This window comes from Bombina bombina, chromosome 4 (assembly GCF_027579735.1).
Source record: "Bombina bombina isolate aBomBom1 chromosome 4, aBomBom1.pri, whole genome shotgun sequence".
In the NCBI taxonomy this organism is placed as follows: domain Eukaryota; kingdom Metazoa; phylum Chordata; class Amphibia; order Anura; family Bombinatoridae; genus Bombina; species Bombina bombina.
In genome coordinates, this window is record NC_069502.1 from 520,308,082 (window position 1) to 520,329,074 (window position 20,993).

The 20,993-nt window shown below is 43.6% G+C and overlaps 1 protein-coding gene across 1 annotated transcript in view; it reads left to right on the top strand.

Annotated features, from left to right (window-relative positions):
* The window catches only part of DDX43 (DEAD-box helicase 43), a 1,089,992-nt gene that overhangs the window by 21,514 nt on the left and 1,047,485 nt on the right, over nt 1-20,993 (top strand). Inside the window, exon 2 of the mRNA XM_053712000.1 lies at nt 17,074-17,129. Coding sequence (XP_053567975.1) covers nt 17,074-17,129 — 56 coding nt within the window. The remainder of the gene's footprint in view (nt 1-17,073; nt 17,130-20,993) is intronic.

The window sequence follows — 20,993 nt, forward strand, 5'->3', positions numbered from 1 at the left end:
TCCCACCCACCAACGATAACGGCCATCGATAGCCGATGCAGAGAGGGCCACAGAGTGGCTCTCTCTGCATCGGATGGCTAAAAACAGTTATTGCAGGATGCCTCAATATTGAGGCATCACTGCAATAACATGAAAGCAGCTGGAAACTATCAGGATCGCTTCCACTGCTTTCAAAGACCAACGACGTATGCGGTACGTCCTTGGTCATTAACTGCATTTTTTTGCAGGACGTACCCCATACGTCGTTGGTCGTTAAGGGGTTAAAGTTTTATTTACAAGCTACTAAGGATTTTTGTCAAACATCTGCTTTGTTTGTTGTCTACTCTGGACAGAGGAGAGGCCAAAAGGCTTCGGCAACTTCTCTTTCTTTTTGGCTAAGAAGCATAATCCGCTTAGCTTATGAGACTGCTGGCCAGCAGCCTCCTGAAAGAATTACAGCTCATTCCACTATAGCGGTGGCTTCCACATGGGCTTTTAAAAATGAGGCCTCTGTTTAACAGATTTGTAAGGCGGCGACTTGGTCTTCGCTTCATACTTTTTCTAAATTCTACAAATTCGATACTTTTGCTTCCTCGGAGGCTATTTTTGGGAGAAAGGTCTTACAGGCAGTGGTGCCTTCCGTTTAAGTTCCTGCCTTGTCCCTCCCTTCATCCGTGTCCTAAAGCGTTGGTATTGGTATCCCACAAGTAATGGATGAACCCATGGACTGGATACACCTTTACAAGAGAAAACAATTTATGCTTACCTGATAAATTTATTTCTCTTGTGGTGTATCCAGTCCACGGCCCGCCCTGTCATTTTAAGGCAGGTGTTTTTTATTTTTAAACTACAGTCACCACTGCACCCTATAGTTTCTCCTTGTTTCTTGCTTGTCTTCAGTCGAATGACTGGGGCTGGCAGTTAGGGGAGGAGCTATATAGACAGCTCTGCTGTGGGTGTCCTCTTGCAACTTCCTGTTGGGAAGGAGAATATCCCACAAGTAATGGATGAACCCGTGGACTGGATACACCACAAGAGAAATAAATTTATCAGGTAAGCATAAATTTATTTTTTTAAACGTTACCGGCATTGTACTATTTTTCTCTCAGGCAGAAATTAGAAGAAGAATCTGCCTGGAGATTTGATGATCTTAACGGTTTGTAACAAAGGTCCATTGCTGTTCTCACACATAACTGATGAATATGGGAAAACTTCAGTTGGGGGAACGGCCTGCAGATTACCTGCTTTGAGGTATGTTCAGTATTTTTATTTCTAGAGAGAGGAATAAGTTCTAGAAAATGCTGACAGACCTTGTGTATTTAAAGTAAGCCTGATGCAGTGATTTAACAGCGACTGGGATCATGCTTACATAACAGGGTAATACTCATGTTAATATTCATATTGCTTAGTGACAAAACGTTTACATGATTTAATAAATAGGACGTTTTTTCTCTGAGGGAGATAAGTCTTTATTTGGGGCCTAGTTTCCACATGGCTGGTCAGATACTCCTAGGAGTATTTTCTTAAGGCCCCTCTGACATCCAGTACATGGTGGGATGGGCCTATTTTAGCGCTCTAACTGCGCAGTTTTAATACAGACTGAGACATCCAGCTTCCCTAGAAGAGTCCTCTGGCATCTGAGAACCATTTCAAAGGGGTTATTTCTGCACAAAATCGTATTTAAGGGCAGGTAGGAGCCTCAGCAGAGCTGTGGCATGGTGCTCAATTGATTTTTCAATCCGGTTTGGGGCCTAAGGGGTTAATCATCCATTTGCAAGTGGGTGCAATGCTGCTTTAGTCCCTTATTCACACTGTAAAAATTTCTAAGATTTTACTGTATTTTTTCACTGTTTTGCAGTTTAAGTGCTAGTTTTTTTCTCTTAAAGGCACAGTAACGTTTTTGTTTAATTGCTGTTTCACCTTTATTAAAGTGTTTTTTCCAAGCTTGCTTGTCTCTTTACTAGTCTGTTAAACATGTCTGACATAGGGGAAACTCCTTGTTCAATATGTTTGGAAGCCATTGTGGAACCCCCTCTTAGAATGTGTACCAAATGTACTGAAATTTCTATAAACTATAAAGACCATATTATGGTGCTTAAAGATTTATCTCTAGCGGATTCTCTGACTGAAAAGAGGGAGATTATGCCATCTAACTCTCCCCATGTGTCAGAACCTATAACTCCCGCTCAAGTGACAAGTACATCTAGCGTGTCTAATTCTTTTACCTTACAGGACATGGCGGCAGTTATGAATGCTACCCTCACAGAGGTATTCTCCAAACTGCCAGGGCTACAAGGAAAGAGAGACAGCTCTGGGGCTAGAATTAATACAGAGCTTTCTGACGCTTTATTGCCTGTGTCCGATATACCCTCACAATGCTCAGAAGCCGAGGCAGGTGAGCTTCTATCTGTGGGTGACATTTCAAGCTCAGGGAAGGCGTTGCTTCAGTCTGATTCTGAGATGACAGTGTTTAAATTTAAGCTTGAACACCTCCGCTTATTGCTTAGGGAGGTTTTAGCGACTCTGGATGACTGTGACCCCATTGTGGTTCCAGAGAAATTGTGTAAAATGGACAAATACTTTGCAGTACCTGTTTACACCGATGTTTTTCCAGTCCCTAAGAGGTTTTCGGAAATTATTACTAAGGAATGGGATAGACCAGGTGTGCCGTTCTCTCCCCCTCCTGCTTTTAAAAAGATGTTTCCCATAGATGCCACCATTCGGGACTCGTGGCAGACGGTTCCTAAGGTGGAGGGAGCAGTCTCCACCCTAGCTAAGTGTACAACTATCCCCTTCGAGGACAGTTGTGCTTTCCTAGATCCTATGGATAAAAAATTGTAGGGTCTCCAGGTTTTATTGGAGGTTTTATTCTCCAGCCTCTTGCATGCATTGTCCCAGTTACTGCTGCAGCGGCTTTTTGGTTTGAGTCTCTTGAGGAGGCTCTACAGGTGGAGACCCAGTTAGACGATATTCTAGACAGGATTAAAACTCTTAAGTTAGCTAACTCCTTTATTTCTGACGCCATTTTTCATTTAGCCAAGCTAACGGCTAAGAATTCAGGTTTTGCCATTTTGGCGCGTAGGGCGCTATGGCTTAAGTCCTGGTCAGCAGATGTTACTTCAAAGTCTAAGCTTCTTAACATCCCCTTCAAGGGACAGACCCTATTCGGGCCCGGTCTGAAGGAGATCATTTCTAATTTTACTGGAGGAAAAGGTCACGCCCTTCCTCAGGATAGGTCCAATAAGTTAAGGACCAAACAGAATAATTTTCGTTCCTTTCGAAACTTCAAGACTGGCGCAGCTTCAGTTTCCTCTAATGCAAAACAAGAGGGAAATTTCGCCCAGTCCAAACCAGTCTGGAGACCTAACCAGGCTTGGAACAAGGGGAAGCAGGCCAAAAAACCTGCAGCTGCCTGTAAGACAGCATGATGGAGTGGAGTAGCCCCCGGGACCGGATCTAGTAGGGGGCAGACTTTCTCTCTTCGCCCAGGCTTGGGCAAGAGACGTCCAGGATCCCTGGGCATTAGAGATTGTTTCCCAGGGATATCTTCTGGACTTCAAAGCTTTATCTCCAAAGGGGAGATTTCATCTCTCACAATTATCTGTAAACCAGATAAATGGAGAGGCATTCTTACGTTGTGTTCAAGACCTGCTGGTAATGGGAGTGATCCACCCAGTTCCAAGGGAGGAACATGGGCAGGGCTTCTATTCAAACCTGTTTATAGTTCCCAAAAAAGAGGGAACTTTCAGACCAATCTTGGATCTCAAGATCCTAAACAAATTTCTCAGGGTCCCATCCTTCAAGATGGAGACTATCCGAACCATCCTCCCTATGATCCAGGAGGGTCAATATATGACTACCGTGGACTTAAAGGATGCTTATCTCCACATTCCGATTCACAGAGATCATCATCAGTTCCTCAGGTTCGCCTTCTTAAACAGGCATTACCAGTTTGTGGCTCTTCCCTTTGGGTTAGCCACGGCACCAAGAATCTTTACGAAGGTTCTAGGGTCCCTACTGGCGGTCCTAAGGCCACGGGGCATAGCGGTGGCTCCTTACCTAGACGACATTCTGATACAGGCGTCGACTTTTCAAATCGCCAAGTCCCATACGGACATTGTTCTGGCCTTTCTGAGGTCTCACGGGTGGAAGGTGAACGAAGAAAAGAGTTCTCTCTCCCCTCTCACAAGAGGATTCAGTAGAAATTAAAATTTTTCTGACAGAGGTCAGGTTATCAAAACTTCTAACTTCCTGCCGTGCTCTTCATTCCACTTCTCGGCCGTCAGTGGCTCAGTGTATGGAAGTAATTGGCCTAATGGTAGCGGCAATGGACATAGTTCCATTTGCCCGTCTACATCTCAGACCACTGCAACTTTGCATGCTCAATCAGTGGAATGGGGATTAAACAGATTTGTCCCCTCTGCTAAATCTGGGTCAAGAGACCAGGGATTCTCTTCTCTGGTGGTTCTCTCGGGTCCATCTGTCCAGGAGAATGAGTTTCCGCAGGCCAGAGTGGACTATAGTCACGACAGATGCCTGCCTTCTGGGCTAAGGCACAGTCTGGAACTCCCTGAAGGCTCAGGGTTCGTGGACTCAGGAGGAAGCCCTCCTTCCGATAAACATTCTGGAACTGAGAGCGATATTCAATGCTCTTCAGGCTTGGCCTCAACTAGCTGTGGTCAGTTTCATCAGATTTCAGTCGGACAATATCACGACTGTAGCCTATGTCAACCATCAGGGGGGGGACAAGAAGCCCCCTGGCAATGTTGGAGGTTTCAAAGATAATTCTATGGGCAGAGGTTCACTCTTGCCATCTCTCAGCTATCATATCCCAGGAGTAGAGAACTGGTATGCGGATTTTCTAAGTCGGCAGACTTTTCATCCGGGGGAGTGGGAGCTCCATCCGGAGGTATTTGCCCAGCTGATTCAACTATGGGGCAAACCAGAAGTGGATCTGATGGCGCCTCGTCAGAACGCCAAGCTTCCCTGTTACGGTTCCAGGTCAAGGGATCCCCGGGCAGCGCTGATAGATGCTCTAGCAGTGCCCTGGTCCTTCAGCCTGGCTTATGTGTTCCCACCATTTCCTTTCCTCCCTCGTCTGATTGCCAAGATCAACCAGGACAGAGCTTCTGTGATTTTGATAGCAGATCTGGTGGACATGTCATCCCTTCCACCATGGACTCTGCCACTGAAGCAGGACCTTCTACTCCAAGGTCCATTCAAACATTCAAATCTAAATTCTCTGCGGCTGACTGCTTGGAGATTGAACGCTTGATTTTATCAAAAAGTGGTTTCTCCGAATCGGTCATTGATACCTTAATTCAGGCTCGAAAGCCTGTCACCAGGAAAATCTATCATAAGATATGGTGTAAATATCTTCATTGGTGTGAATCCAAGGGTTACTCATGGAGTAAAGTCAGGATTCCTAGGATATTATCCTTTCTCCAAGAAGGATTGGAGAAGGGATTGTCAGATAGTTCCTTAAAGGGACAGATTTCTGCTCTGTCTATTCTTCTGCACAAGCGTCTGGCAAATGTTCCAGACGTTCAGGCGTTTTGTCAGGCTTTAGTTAGAATTATGCCTGTGTTTAAACCTGTTGCTCCGCCATGGAGTTTAAATTTAGTTCTTAAAGTTCTTCAAGGGGTTCCGTTTGAACCTCTGCATTCCATAGATATCAATTTTTTATCTTGGAAAGTTCTGTTTTTGGTAGCTATCTCTTCGGGTCAAAGAGTTTGAGTTATCTGCCTTACAGTGTGATTCCCCTTATCTGATATTCCATACAGATAAGGTAGTGTTGCGTACCAAACCTGGATTTCTTCCTAAAGTGGTATCTAATAAGAATATCAATCAGGAGATTGTAGTTCCGTCACTGTGTCCTAATCCTTCTTCAAAGAAGGAACGTCTATTACACAACCTTGACGTGGTTCGCGCTTTAAAGTTTTATTTTCAAGCTACTAAGGATTTTCGTCAAACATCTACATTGTTTGTTGTCTACTCTGGACAGAGGAGAGGCTAAAAGGCTTCGGCATCTTCTCTTTTTTTTTGGCTGAGAAGCATAATCCGTTTAGCTTATGAGACTGCTGGCCAGCAGCCTCCTGAAAGAATTACAGCTCATTCCACTAGAGCGGTAGCTTCCACATGAGCTTTTAAAAATGAGGCCTCTGTTGAACAGATTTGTAAAGCGGCGACTTGGTCTTCGCTTCATACTTTTTCTAAATTCTACAAATTTGATACTTTTGCTTCCTCTGAGGCTATTTTTTGGGAGAAAGGTCTTACAGGCAGTGGTGCCTTCCGTTTAAGTTCCTGCCTTGTCCCTCCCTTCATCTGTGTCCTAAAGCTTTGGTATTGGTATCCCACAAGTAATGGATGAACCCGTGGACTGGATACACCTTACAAGAGAAAACTAAATTTATGCTTACCTGATAAATTTCTTTCTCTTGTGGTGTATCCAGTCCACGGCCCGCCCTGTCACTTTAAGGCAGGTGTTTTTTATTTTTAAACTACAGTCACCACTGCACCCTATAGTTTCTCCTTTTTCTTGCTGGTCTTCGGTCGATTGACTGGGGGTGGCAGTTAGGGGAGGAGCTATATAGACAGCTCTGCTGTGGGTGTCCTCTTGCAACTTCCTGTTGGGAAGGAGAATATCCCACAAGCAATGGATGAACCCATGGACTGGATACACCACAAGAGAGAGAAATTTATCAGGTAAGCATAAATTTTGTTTTCTTTTTAAAGACACGATGAGTCCACGGATTTCATCCTTGTGGGATTACGCCTCCTGGTCAGCAGAAGTAGGCAAAGAGCACCACAGCAGAGCTCTCTCTTTGCCTGCGTTAGTGATAGGAGTGTTAGATTAGATTCTTCAATCAAGAGTTTATTATTTTTAAAGTGGTGCCAGAGAGTGCTACTTTGTTCTGGGGTGTAGCCGTAGTCCATATCAGTCTCTAGAGTAGAGCTATTGGTGGCTTTAGAGCAATGGGAACTGGTGGGACATAATTCTCACTGCGCCTCCCATACTGCGATGCTGCCCTTCTTGTGATGGCCTAAGCAAGAACTAGCTCAGGCCCTATCTTTTTCCACAGGGCTTTAGGAGGGAAAGGACCTCTTAAACCTGTTGGAGCTGTCCTGCTGTTGGACAGCATTGAGGTTAGTGCAGTCTTTATTATTCTGGGGCACACAATGGACTCGGAGAGGACTCTGCACTTAATTTTATATATATATATATATATATATATATATATATATATATAATTATTTTCATTGGGAACATGGGCTCCTTAGGTGTAGACGGCTCCCCTGCAAGACAGAATTGCTACAGGCACTGGGCTACGCTTGGGGCTGCAAGACAACGTTGCTACAGGCACTGGCCTACGCCTGGGGCTGCAAGACAGCATTGATACAGGCACTGGGAGGGGGCAGACTTTTCTTTTTCATTCAGGCTTGGGTACGAGATGTTCAGGATCCCTGGGCTATAGAAATAGTGTCTCAGGAATACAAACTGGAGTTCAGAAATTCTTCCCCCCCGAGGAAGATTTCTTCTTTCAAGATTATCTGCAGACCAGATAAAAAGAGAGGCGTTCTTACATTGTGTAAGAGACCTCTCTTCCATGGGAGTAATTTGTCCCGTTCCAATACAGGAACAGGGGCAGGGTTTTTATTCAAATCTGTTTGTAGTTCCCAAAAAGGAGGGAACCTTCAGACCTATCTTAGATCTCAAGAGTCTAAACAAGTTTCTCAGAGTTCCATCTTTCAAGATGGAAACTATTTGTACCATTCTTCCATTGATCCAGGAGGGTCAATTTATGACGACAGTGGATCTAAAGGATGCATATCTTCATGTTCCTATCCACAGAGATCATCACAAGTTCCTGAGGTTTGCCTTTCTGGACAAACATTTTCAGTTTGTGGCTCTTCCTTTCGGTCTGGCCACGGCACCCAGAATTTTCACAAAAGTCCTGGGGTCACTGCTGGCGGTTCTAAGATAGCGGGGCATTGCGTTGGCGCCTTATCTGGGCAATATTCTAATCCAGGCAAACAAGGTCCCATACCGACATTGTGCTATCCTTCCTGAGAACTCACGGTCGGAAGGTAAATCTGGAAAAGAGTTAGTTAATTCCGCAGACAAGAGTACCATTCTTGGGAACTCTAATCGACTCTATATCCACGAGAATTTTTCTGACAGAGGTCAGAAGATCAAAGATTCTGAATACATGTCGAGCCCTTCAGTCCACTCCTCGGCCGTCAGTGGCTCAGTGCATGGTGGTAATCGGATTGATGGTAGCGGCAATGGACATCATACTGTTTGCTCAGTTTCACCTCGGGCCTCTGCAGTTAAGCATGCTCAGGCAGTGGAATGGAGATTATACGGATTTGTCTCCTCGAATAACCCTAGAACAGGAGACGAGGGACTCTCTTCAATGGTGGTTGTCTCTGGATCATCTGTCCCAGGGGACATACTTTCGCAGGCCTTTATGGGTGATCGTGACAACGGACGCCAGCCTTTTAGGATGGGGAGCTGTCTGGGGTTCTTTAAAGGCTCATGGAGTATGGACTTGGACAGAGTCTCTCCTTCCCATCAACATCCTAGAGCTGAGGGTGATCTTCAATGCTCTTCGGGCATGGCCTCAGTTGGCTTCGGCTCAATTCATCAGATTTCAGTCGGACAACATAACGACAGTGCCTTGCATCAATCATCAGGGAGGAACGAGGAGTTCCTTAGCGATCACCGAAGTAGCCAAGATAATACAGTGGGCGGAGGCCCATTCTTGCCATCTGTCAGAGATCCACATCCCAGGGGTGGAAAACTGGGAGGCGGATTTTCTGAGCAGGCAGACTTTTCATCCGGGAGAGTGGGAACTCCACCCGGAAATATTTTCTAATCTGATTCTCAGATGGGGTCGGCCGAAATTGGATCTCATGGCATCTTGTCAGAATGCCAAGCTCTCGAGATACGTGTCCAGGGATCCCCAGGCCGAGCTGATAGATGCTTTGGAAGTTCCTTGGTCCTTCAACCTAGCATATCTATTCCCTCCATTTGCTCTTCTTCCCCGGGTTATTGCTCGGATCAAATGGGAGAAGGCATCAGTGATCCTCATCGCTCCTGCGTGGCCTTGCAGGATTTGGTATGCCGATCTGGTGGACATGTCATCTATGCCACCTTGGACACTTCCGTTGAGGAAGGACCTTCTCATTCAGGGACCCTTCCTTCACCCGAATCTAGTTTCTCTGAAGCTGACTGCTTGGAGATTGAATGCTTAATCTTATCCAAGCGAGGTTTCTCTGATTTGGTTAGATTTTTTTAGGAAGATTTACCATAAGATATGGCGTAAATATCTTTATTGGTGGGAATCCATGGGCTACTCATGGAGTAGAGTTAGGATTCCCAGGATTTTGTCTTTTCTCCAAGGATTGGAGAAGGGTTTATCAGTGAGTTCCCTATAGGGTCAGATCTCTGCTTTATCTATTTTTTTACACAAGCTTCTGTCAGACGTCCCAGATGTTCAATCCTTTTGTCAGGCTTTGATTAGAATCAGGCCTGTGTTTAAACCAATTGCTCCTCCATGGAGTTTGAATTAAGTTCTTAAAGTTCTTCAAGGGGTTCCGATTGAGCCTATGCATTCCATAGATATTAAGTTGTTATCTTGGAAAGTTTTATTTCTTGTTGCCATTTCTTCTGCTTGAAGAGTGTCTGAGCTTTCGGCATTACAATATAATTCACCTTACCTTATTTTTCATTCGGATAAGGTGGTGTTACGTACTAAACTTGGTTTTCTTCCTAAGGTTGTTTCAGACAATAACATTATACAGGAGATTGTTGTTCCTTCCTTGTGTCCTTATCCTTCTTCTCAGAAGGAGCGTCTTCTGCACAATTTGGATGTAGTCCGTGCTTTAAAATATTATTTACAAGTGACTAAGGACTTTCGTCAATCGTCTTCTCTGTTTGTCATTTTTTCTGGAAAACGTAAGGGTCAGAAAGCTACGGCTACCTCTTTCTTTTTGGCTGAAGAGTATCATCCGTTTTGCATATGAGACTGCTGGACAGCAGCCTCCTGAAAGAGTTACGACTCTTTCCACCAGGGCTGTTGCTTCCTCATGGGCATTCAAAAGTGATGCTTCAGTTGAGCAGATTTGCAAGGCTGCAACTTGGTCTTCTCTTCACACTTTTTCTAAATTTTACAAATTTGATACCTTTGCTTCGGCAGAGGCTGTTTTTGGGAGGAAGGTTCTTCAAGCCTTCCGTTTAGGTTCCCTGACTTGTCCCTCCCTTATCATCCGTGTACTCTAGCTTTGGTATTGTATCCCACAAGTAAGGATGAAATCCGTGGACTCATTGTGTCTTTAAAAAGAAAACAAAATGTATGCTTACCTGATAAATTTGTTTCTTTTTAGACACGATGAGTCCACGGTCCGCCCTGTTCTATGAGACAGGTTATTAATTTTTGTAAACTTCAGACACCTCTGCACCTGGGCTTTTCCTTTCTTTTCCTAACTTCGGTCTAATGACTGGAGTGGGAGGGAAGGGAGGAGCTATATAGCAGCTCTGCTGTGGTGCTCTTTGCCTCCTCCTGCTGACCAGGAGGCGTAATCCCACAAATAAGGATGAAATCCGTGCACTCATTGTGTCTAAAAAGAAACAAATTTATCAGGTAAGCATACATTTTCTTATTTTTAAGGCAAGATTTATTTTGAGGTCAATGCCCCGATCAGTTACAAGCTCGCTCATTTGAGACTGCAACTGATATTTATAAACCAGCGTTTTAAACTGCTGCTTCATAAACCCTCTTCGACATACTGGAGTTGGTTGCGTGTGGGTAGGGGGGCGAGTGGTAATGCACAAGTGTTCCCTCATGCAATGGTAAATATGGGGAACAAATTTGCCCCACAATTTGCGATAAGATGCGCTCAGGCTCACAACATGTGAATCCTGGCTTTTTTGCGAGTTTGATGGTTATTTAATTATTCCTATATATATTTGCTAGTTAGAATGAATAGCAGTAGAGATTTCTCTTACATGGTGTATCCAGTCCACGGATTCATCCTTACTTGTGGGATATTCTCAATCCCTACAGGAAGTGGCAAAGAGAGCACACAGCAGAGCTGTCCATTTAGCTCCCCTCAGGCTCCGCCCCCCCAGTCATTCTCTTTGCCGCTCTAACAAGTAGCATCTCCACGGGAGGGTAAAGAGTATGTGGTGTTAGATTTGTAGTTTTTATTTCTTCAATCAAGAGTTTATTTTAAAATAGTGCCGGTTTGTACTATTTACTCTGAAGCAGAATGTGATGAATATTTCTGCTGAGAGTAAAAAGATTTTTGCATGTTGTAACTAAAATCCATTGCTGTTCCCACACAGGACTGTTGAGTACCGGAAAACTTCAGTTGGGGGGAACTGTTTGCAGGCTTAACTGCTTAAGGTATGCTCAGTCACTTTTTTTCTAACAAGACTTGGTAATGCTAGAAGACTGACAGAAATCCCCATGTGGGAAGGTAAGCCATATTCTGAGACTCAGTATAGAAGGATGGCTTAGTTAAAGGGCTTAAATACTGGTGGACACTGTTATGGGCTAAATCGATTATTTATTAGTATAATCTCATATTTGTACAAGTGTTTTTTATGTTTGGAACACTTTTTGGGGTTTTAATACGCCTGGCATATTGTTAGACACCTAATTTGACTCAGGAAGGCCCCACAACTCCGGAGTGAAGAGGGAGGGGGCCTCATTTTCGCGCCTCAGTTGCGCAGTTCTTTTGCAAGACAGCTTCATGCAGCTTCACGTGTAGAGTCCAGAGATTGCAGGAGGACTCCAGGGAGGCTTATTTTCGTCCAAAAGCAATCCCCAAGGAAGGTAGGGCCACAGCAGAGACTGTGGCACCGTGCTGTAGTGTGTTAAACCGGTAGCCTGCTTCAATTTCCTCCGGTTTGGGCAATAAGGGGTTAATTGTCTTGAAAATTTGTGTGCAATCATTTCAAAGCATGTATGTTTTTTGGAGATTTGGTAAAAAAGTGTGTGTGCTTTTTATTATTTGAAGGCACAGTAACGTTTTTTCAAAAAGTGTTTTTTACTGTATTTGAGTGCTGTCTAAGTCTGTCAAACATGTCTGAGCCTTCAGATAGACCCTGTTCTATGTGTTTAAAAGCCATGGCGGTACCCCCATTGCATTTGTGTTTAAAGTGTGCTAAGGTATCTAAACATTTTAAAGACCATGCAGTGACACTTAAAAATTGAGCCCAAGATGATTATTTAACGGAAGGTAACGAGGATAGTCCTTCTTCCTCTCCCCATGTGTCGACACCAGTTACGCCCGCACAAGCGATGCCTAGTACCTCTAGCGCATTGGCCCCTATTACCTTACAACAATTAGCAGCAGTCATGGATAATTCCCTTGCAGCATTTTTATCCAAACTGCCAGTTTTTCCAAAGAAGCGCGATAGCTCAGTTTTAAGAACAGAGGATGAGCAATCAGAAGCTTTGGATGATTTATCTGTAGTACCCTCACAACACTCTGAAGTGGCAGTGAGGGACGGTCTGTCTGATGGAGAAATTTCTGACACAGGAAAAGTTTCTCAGCGGGCAGAGTCAGATTCCTTAGCGTTTAAATTTAAGATGAAACACCTCCACGTCCTGCTTAAGGAGGTTTTAGCTACGCTGGATGATTGTGACCCCATGGTGGTCCCAGAAAAATTGTGTAAAATGGACAGGTTTTTAGAGGTCCCTGTATACACTGAGGCGTTTCCGATCCCGAAGAGGGTGGCGGACATTGTTACTAGGGAGTGGGAGAGACCAGGTGTACCTTTTGTTCCCCCCCTATCTTTAAGAAAATGTTCCCCATAAACGACCCCAGGCGGTACGCGTGGCAGACGGTCCCTAAGGTAGCGGGAGCAGTTTCAACACTTGCTAAGCGTACAACTATACCAATAGAGGACTGTTGTGCTTTCAAAGAACCTATGGATAAAAAATTGGAAGGTTTGCTGAAGAAAATGTTTGTTCATCAAGGTTTCCTTCTTCAACCAATTGCCTGCATTATTCCGGTAACTACTGCAGCGGCCTTTTGGTTTGAGGTGCTGGAGGAGTCGCTCCAGAGGGAGACTTCATACGACGAGGTCATGGATAGAATTCATGCTCTAAAGCTGGCTAATTCTTTTATCACTGATGCCGCTTTCCAATTAGCTAAGTTAGCGGCAAAAAATTCAGGTCTTGCCATTATGGCGCGAAGAGCGCTTTGGCTCAAATCATGGTCGGCTGACGTGTCGTCCAAAACAAAGTTACTAAACATTCCTTTCAAGGGGAAGACCCTTTTTGGTCCCGAGTTGAAAGAAATTATCGCGGATATCACTGGGGGGAAGGGCCATGCCCTCCCGCAGGATAGACAGTTTAAGGCCAAAAACAAGGCTCATTTTCGCTCCTTTCGCAACTTCAGGAGCGGACCTGCTGCAACCTCTGCTGCTGCAAAGGAAGATAACGCTTCACAGCCCAAAGCAACCTGGAAACCCTTGCAGGGCTGAAATAAGGGTAAACAGGCCAAGAACCCTGCGCCTGCTACCAAGACAGTATGAAGGGGTAGCCCCCGATCTGGGACCGGATCTAGTAGGGGGCAGACTCTCTCTCTTTGCTCAGGCTTGAGCAAGAGATGTTCCAGATCCCTGGGCATTAGAAATTGTTGCTCAGGGGTATCTTCTAGAATTCAAGGACTCTCCCCCAAGGGGAAGGTTCCACATTTCTCGTTTGTCTTCAGACCAGACAAAGAAACAGGCGTTCTTACGCTGTGTAGAAGATCTTCTTCTAAAGATGGGAGTGATACACCCAGTTCCAATTGCAGAACAAGGACTGGGCTTTTACTCAAACCTGTTCGTAGTTCCCAAAAAGGAAGGAACTTTCAGGCCAATCCTGGATCTAAAAATTCTAAACAAATTCCTCAGAGTTCCGTCTTTCAAAATGGAAACCATTCGGACAATCTTGCCGATGATCCAGGAAGGTCAATATATGACTACTGTGGATCTAAAGGATGCGTACCTACATATTCCTATCCACAAAGATCATCATCAGTTCCTAAGGTTCGCCTTTCTGGACACGCATTACCAGTTCGTGGCCCTTCCTTTCGGGTTGGCCACCGCTCCCAGAATTTTCACAAAGGTGCTAGGGTCCCTTCTAGCGGTACTAAGACCGCGGGGGAATTGCAGTAGCACCTTACCTAGACAACATCTTAATACAGGCGTCGTCTTTTCACAGAGCCAAGGCTCATACGGACATTTTTCTGGCCTTTCTAAGGTCTCATGGGGGGAAGGTGAACGTAGAAAAAAGTTCTCTGTCCCCGCTCACAAGGGTTCCCTTCCTGGGAACACTAATAGACTCGGTAGAAATGAAAATCTTTGACAGAGGTCAGGAAGTCAAAACTGTTGAATACTTGCCGAGCTCTTCATTCCATTCCTCGGCCTTCTGTGGCTCAGTGCATGGAGGTCATCGGTTTAATGGTCGCATCAATGGACATTGTCCCTTTTGCCCGAATTCATCTAAGACCACTGCAACTGTGCATGCTCAAAAAGTGGAATGGGGATTATGCAGATTTGTCCCCTCAAATACAAATGGACCAGAAAACCAGAGACTCTCTTCTCTGGTGGTTGTCTCAGGATCACCTGTCTCAGGGAATGAGCTTCCGCAGACCGGAGTGGATCATTGTCACGACCGATGCCAGTCTGTTAGGCTGGGGTGCGGTCTGGGACTCCCTGAAAGCTTCAGGGTCTATGGTCTCGGGAAGAATCTCTTCTCCCGATAAACATTTTGGAACTGAGAGCGATATTCAATACGCTCCAGGCATGGCCTCAACTAGCGGAGGCAAAATTCATCAGATTTGTCGGACAACATCACGACTGTAGCGTACATCAATCATCAGGGAGGAACAAAGAGTTCCCTAGCGATGAAGGAAGTAACCAAGATCATCAAATGGGCGGAGGATCACTCCTGCCATCTATCTGCAATTCACATCCCAGGGGTAGACAACTGGGAGGCGGATTTTCTGAGTCGTCAGACTTTCCATCCGGGGGAGTGGGAACTCCACCCGGAGGTTTTTGCTCAGCTGACCAAGCTATGGGGCATTCCAGAGTTGGATCTGATGGCGTCCCGTCAGAACACCAAACTTCCCCTTTACGGATCCAGGTCCAGGGATCCCAAGGCGGCATTGATAGATGCTTTAGTAGCGCCTTGGTCATTCAGTCTAGCTTATGTCTTTCCACCGTTTCCTCTTCTCCCCCGGCTAGTAGCCAGAATCAAACAGGAAAAGGCTTCGGTAATTCTGATAGCACCTGCGTGGCCATGCAGGACTTGGTATGCAGACCTAGTGGACATGTCATCGGTTCCACCATGGAAACTGCCATCGAGGCAGGATCTTCTAATTCAAGGTCCATTCAAGCATCCAAATCTAGTTTCTCTGCAACTGACTGCTTGGAGATTGAACGCTTAATTCTAGCTAAGCGTGGGTTCTCTGAATCAGTTATAGATACTCTGATCCAGGCCAGAAAGCCTGTCACCAGGAAGATTTACCATAAGATATGGCGGAAATATCTTTGTTGGTGTGAATCCAAGGGTTACTCGTGGAGTAAGGTTAGGATTCCAAGGATAATGTCTTTTCTCCAAGAAGGATTGGAGAAAGGTTTGTCAGCTAGTTCCTTAAAGGGACAGATATCTGCTCTGTCTATCCTGTTACACAAGCATCTGGCAGCCGTACCAGACGTTCAGGTGTTTGCACAGGCCCTAGTTAGAATCAAGCCTGTCTACAAACCTGTGGCTCCTCCATGGAGTCTAAATTTAGTTCTTTCAGTTCTTCAAGGGGTTCCATTTGAACCTTTGCATTCCATAGATATTAAGTTATTATCTTGGAAAGTTTTGTTTTTGGTAGCTATTTCTTCTGCTCGAAGAGTTTCTGAATTGTCTGCTTTGCAGTGTAATTCACCCTATCTGGTGTTCCATGCAGATAAGGTTGTTTTGCGTACCAAACCTGGTTTCCTTCCAATAGTGGTTTCTAATAAGAATATTAACCAACAAATCATTGTTCCTTCTCTGTGTCCTAATCCAGTTTCTAAAAAGGAACGACTGTTACACAATCTTGATGTGATTCGTGCTTTAAAATTCTATTTAAATGCAACTAAAGATTTCAGACAAACATCATCCTTGTTTGTTGTCTATTCTGGTAAGAGGAGAGGTCAGAAAGTGACTGCTACCTCTCTTTCCTTCTGGCTGAAAAGCATCATCTGATTGGCTTATGAGACTGCTGGACAGCAGCCTCCTGAACGAATTACAGCTCATTCCACTAGAGCTGTGGCTTCCACATGGGCTTTCAAGAATGAGGCTTCTGTTGAACAGACTTGTAAGGCAGCGACTTGGTCTTCACTGCATACATTTGCCAAATTTTACAAATTCGATACTTTTGCTTCTTTGGAGGCTATTTTTGGGAGAAAGGTTTTGCAAGCAGTGGTGCCTTCCGTTTAGGATACCTGACTTGTTCCCTCCCTTCATCCGTGTCCTAAAGCTTTGGTATTGGTATCCCACAAGTAAGGATGAATCCGTGGACTGGATACACCATTTAAGAGAAAGCAGAATTTATGCTTACCTGATAAATTACTTTCTCTTACTGTGTATCCAGTCCATGGCCCGCTCTGGCAATTAAGTCAGGTTCAAATTTATTTTTTGTAAACTACAGTCACCACTGCACCCTATGGTTTCTCCTTTTTCTCCTAACCGTCGGTCGAATGACTGGGGGGGCGGAGCCGGAGGGGAGCTATATGGACAGCTCTGCTGTGTGCTCTCTTTGCCACTTCCTGTAGGGATTAAGAATATCCCACAAGTAAGGATGAATCTGTGGACTGGATACACCGTAAGAGAAAGTAATTTATCAGGTAAGCATAAATTCTGTTTTTTTTTGTCCTCCGTTCTTCTGTTCCTGGAGGTTTACATCCTATTTGTGTGGAGTTTATTATTCAGGTGTAAAGTTGCTGTGTGATAAAGGCAAGAAATAAAAATGTTTTTTTTTTCTCTTAAAAACAAAAATTTAGTGACGCTAATTTTTTTTATTTTTATACAATTTTTATCTTTTTCTTATATGCAGGGCGTGGAGGATCTAAAATTAAGGAGCTTGAGGAACTATCTGGCTCGAAGATAAAGGTATGTGACATTAATAACAAAGTATAATGTAGCCTTGTATTGCAAAGTTGGAGCATTAGTGTCTTTTTAAAGGTATTATAAATAATTTTAATATCATGGTGTTCACGAGTTTGAGCAGATTTTCATTTGAAAGCATAAATTTCAAATCCTTTTGCAAAATCCAGCAGAGAAATGCAAAACCAATGAGTAAACAAAGGTTGAATATCATGTTCTTTGTTTAGTTCCAAGTACAGGAGATGCACTTTTAGCATGAGAATTTTTGTTTAGCATATTAGGTGATACTTGCCAACCTCTAATAAGGGTTATAGGTTGCATGCTATAGAGCACTACCAAGGCTTATAGGTTGCAAAAGCTAAGTGAGAAAGTGTTGGAGCCATATTTGATATTCAATACTTAGTCTGTGCAGAACAGCAGTTTTGTAAAATAATACAGAATTCCATGATTGTGAGACACGGGCATTACATTTCTCTAAATGGGACCCTTGCAGATTGTAAGATCTTAGCCCCTTCTCTATAGTGTTTTGTCCCGTAGACCTACAGCTGGAGTATCTGTATTCTGTTGGTTTCTTCATCGTATCCTGTTATAAAATCATATTGTGGAAATTGTTCATGTGGGTGTAGTTGGTTTATAAGCAAAACATAACAGGACTAATACTCAAAGGGACAGTCAACACCAAAATTGTTTAAAAAAATGCCTTTACTACCCATTCCCCAGTTTTGCACACCCAAGATTGTTATATTAATATACTTTATAACATTTAAACCTCTAAATTTCTGCCTTTTTCTAAGCCACTACAGACAGACTCTTAAAGTGCTTTTCACAACGTTAGACTACTAATCCATGTGGGCCTTTATAGATAACATTGTGCTCTCTCCCCTTGGTTGTGGATGACACTGCACCTATTGGCTAAATGCAAGTCAATAGATAATAAATAGCCTTGTGATCAAGGGGCTGTCAAAAGAGGCTTAGATAGAATGTAATCACTGAGGTTAAAAGTATATTAATATAACCATGTTGGCTGTGCAAAACTGGGGAATGGGTAATAAAGGAATTATCTATCTTTCTCTTGTAAGATGTATCGAGTCATTCATCCTTGTGGGATATTCTCCCCTACAGGAAGTGGCAGAGAGAGCACCCACAGCAGAGCTGCCTATATAGCTCCCCCCTTAGCTCCACCCCCCAGTCATTCTCTCTGCCTGCTTAACTGCTAGGAAGGGCAAAGAGGAGTGTGGTGACAAAAAATTTAAGGTTTTTATTTTCTCAAGCAAAAGTTTGTTATTTTAAATGGTACCGGTGTGTACTATTTACTCTCTGGCAGAAAAGGGATGAAGATTTCTGCAAGGAGGATGATTATCTTAGCATTTTGTATCTAAGATCCACTGCTGTTCTTTCAAGGGCTGAAGAGTACAGGAAAACTTCAGTTGGGGGAACAGTTTGCAGGCTAAACTGCATTAAGGTATGTTCAGTCTATTTTTTTCTAGACAGACTGTTATTTCTAGAAAGGCTGGCAATATCCCCATAAGGGAAGGGTAAGCTGTATTCAGACACTTGGATAGGAGTTTCAGCTTGCATGAAGGGCTCATTAGTTACTGGTGACACTGTTTGGTAAAAACGTTTTTGTTTATTCAGTAAGTGATGCAATTATGTTTTTTTGAAGGGACTAAAGGGGTCATTATGGCTTGTTTTAGGTTTTTTTTAACCCACATGGTTAATTTAGAGACACTCTAGTGTTTTTCTGTTAGGCCTCAAAATTCGAGTGAGGTGGGAGGGGCCTATTTTCAGGCCTCAGTTGTGCAGTTTCTTTTCCTCTGAGACCTCTTTCTCCAGAGGTTCCTGCCTTGTTTGAGGGCTGTAAAAGAAGTGTTTTTCCCCACAAATTGTTCTGAAGGGCAGGTAGGCGCCACAGCAGAGCTGTGGCAAGGTGCTGAAAGTCCTTTTTACCGGTTTTGATGTTTTTTCAATACGGTTTTGCCATTAAGGGGTTAATTGTTTATTTGCATAGCTGTGCTATATGATACTACTGTAAAAATTTTGTTATGTTTATTGCTTTTTTACACTGTTTTGCAGAATTTGTGCAGCTTTTTTTCTCTTAAAGGCACAGTACCGTTTTATTTCTAAGTGTTATTTACTTTGATTACAATGTTTTCCAAGCTTGATTGTTACATTACTAGCCTGTTTAACATGTCTGACACCAAGGAAAATCATTGTTCAATATGTTTGGAAGCCATTGTGGTACCCCCTCTTAGAATGTGTCCCAATTGTACTGATATGTCTATAAACAACATATATTAGCACTTAAAAATAGAGCAATAGATGATTCTCAGTCAGAAGTAAATGAGGGTTCGCCATCTAGCTCTCCCCAAGTGTCACAACCAGTAACGCCCGCACAAGTGACGCCAAGTACCTCTAGTGCTTCAAATTCTTTTACTTTACAAGACATGGCCACAGTTATGAATACAACCCTCACAGAGGTTTTATCTAAACTGCCTGGTTTACAAGGAAAGCGGGGACAGCTCTGGGTTAAGGAAAAATGCTGAGCAGTCTGACGCTTTAGTAGCCGTATCTGATATGCCCTCACAATGCTCTAAAGTAGGGGTGAGGGATTTGTTATCTGATGGAGAAATTTCTGACTCAGGAAAGACGCTTCCTCAGACAGATTCTGATATGACGGCCTTTAAATTTAAGCTTGAACACCTTCGCTTATTGCTCAGGGAGGTATTAGCGGCTCTAGATAATTGTGACCTTATAGTGGTCCCAGAGAAATTGTGTAAGATGGATAAATACTTAGAGGTTCCTGTTTACACTGATGTTTTTTTCCAGTCCCTAAGAGGATTGTGAATATTATTGTAGTGGGATACATCAGGTATTCCGTTTATTCCCCCTCCTGTTTTTAAGAATATGTTTCCCATATCTGACACCATGCGGGACTCGTGGCAGACAGTTCCTAAGGTGGAGGGAGCTATTTCTACTCTGTCTGAACATACAACTATACCTATTGAAGTCAGTTGTGCTTTCAAAGATCCTATGGATAAAAAATTAGAGGGTCTCCTGAAGAAAATTTTTGTTCATCAAGGTTTTCTTCTTCAACCTATTGTGTGCATTGTTCCTGCAACTACTGCAGCTGCTTTCTGGTTTGAGGCTCTAGAAGAGGCTCTTCAGATGGAGACTCCATTAGAAGAAATTTTGGACAGAATTAAAGCCCTTGGCTAATTCTTTTATTACAGATGCCGCTTTTCAACTGGCTAAATTAGCGGCAAAGAATTCAGGTTTTGCCATTTTAGCACGCAGGGCGTTATGGCTTAAATCCTGGTCTGCTGATGTGTCATCTAAAACTAAGCTTTTGAATATCCCTTTCAAGGGAAAAACCCTATTTGGGCCTGAACTGAACGAGATTTTTTCAGACATCACTGGAGGGAAAGGTCATGCCCTCTCTTAGGATAGATCAAATAAGAAATTTAGAAATTGTGTCCCAGGGATATTTTCTGGAGTTCAAAGGCTCTCTCCCAAAGGGGGACTTTTCACATTTCTCGATTGTTTGTAAACCAGACAAAGAGAGAGGCGTTCTTACGCTGTGTAGAAGACCTACATACCATGGGGGTGATCCGCCCAGTCCCAAAAGAGGAACAGGGGCTAGGATTTTACTCAAACCTGTTTGGGGTTTCCAAAAAAGAGGGAACTTTCAGATCAATCTTGGATCTCAAAATTCTAAACAAGTTCCTCAAAGTCCCATCATTCAAGATGGAGACTATTCGGTCTATTCTACCTCTGATCCAGGAGGGTCAATATATGACCACCGTGGATTTAAAGGATGCGTATCTACACATCCCTATTCACAGAATTTTTCCCAGCGTGCTAGGGTCCCTT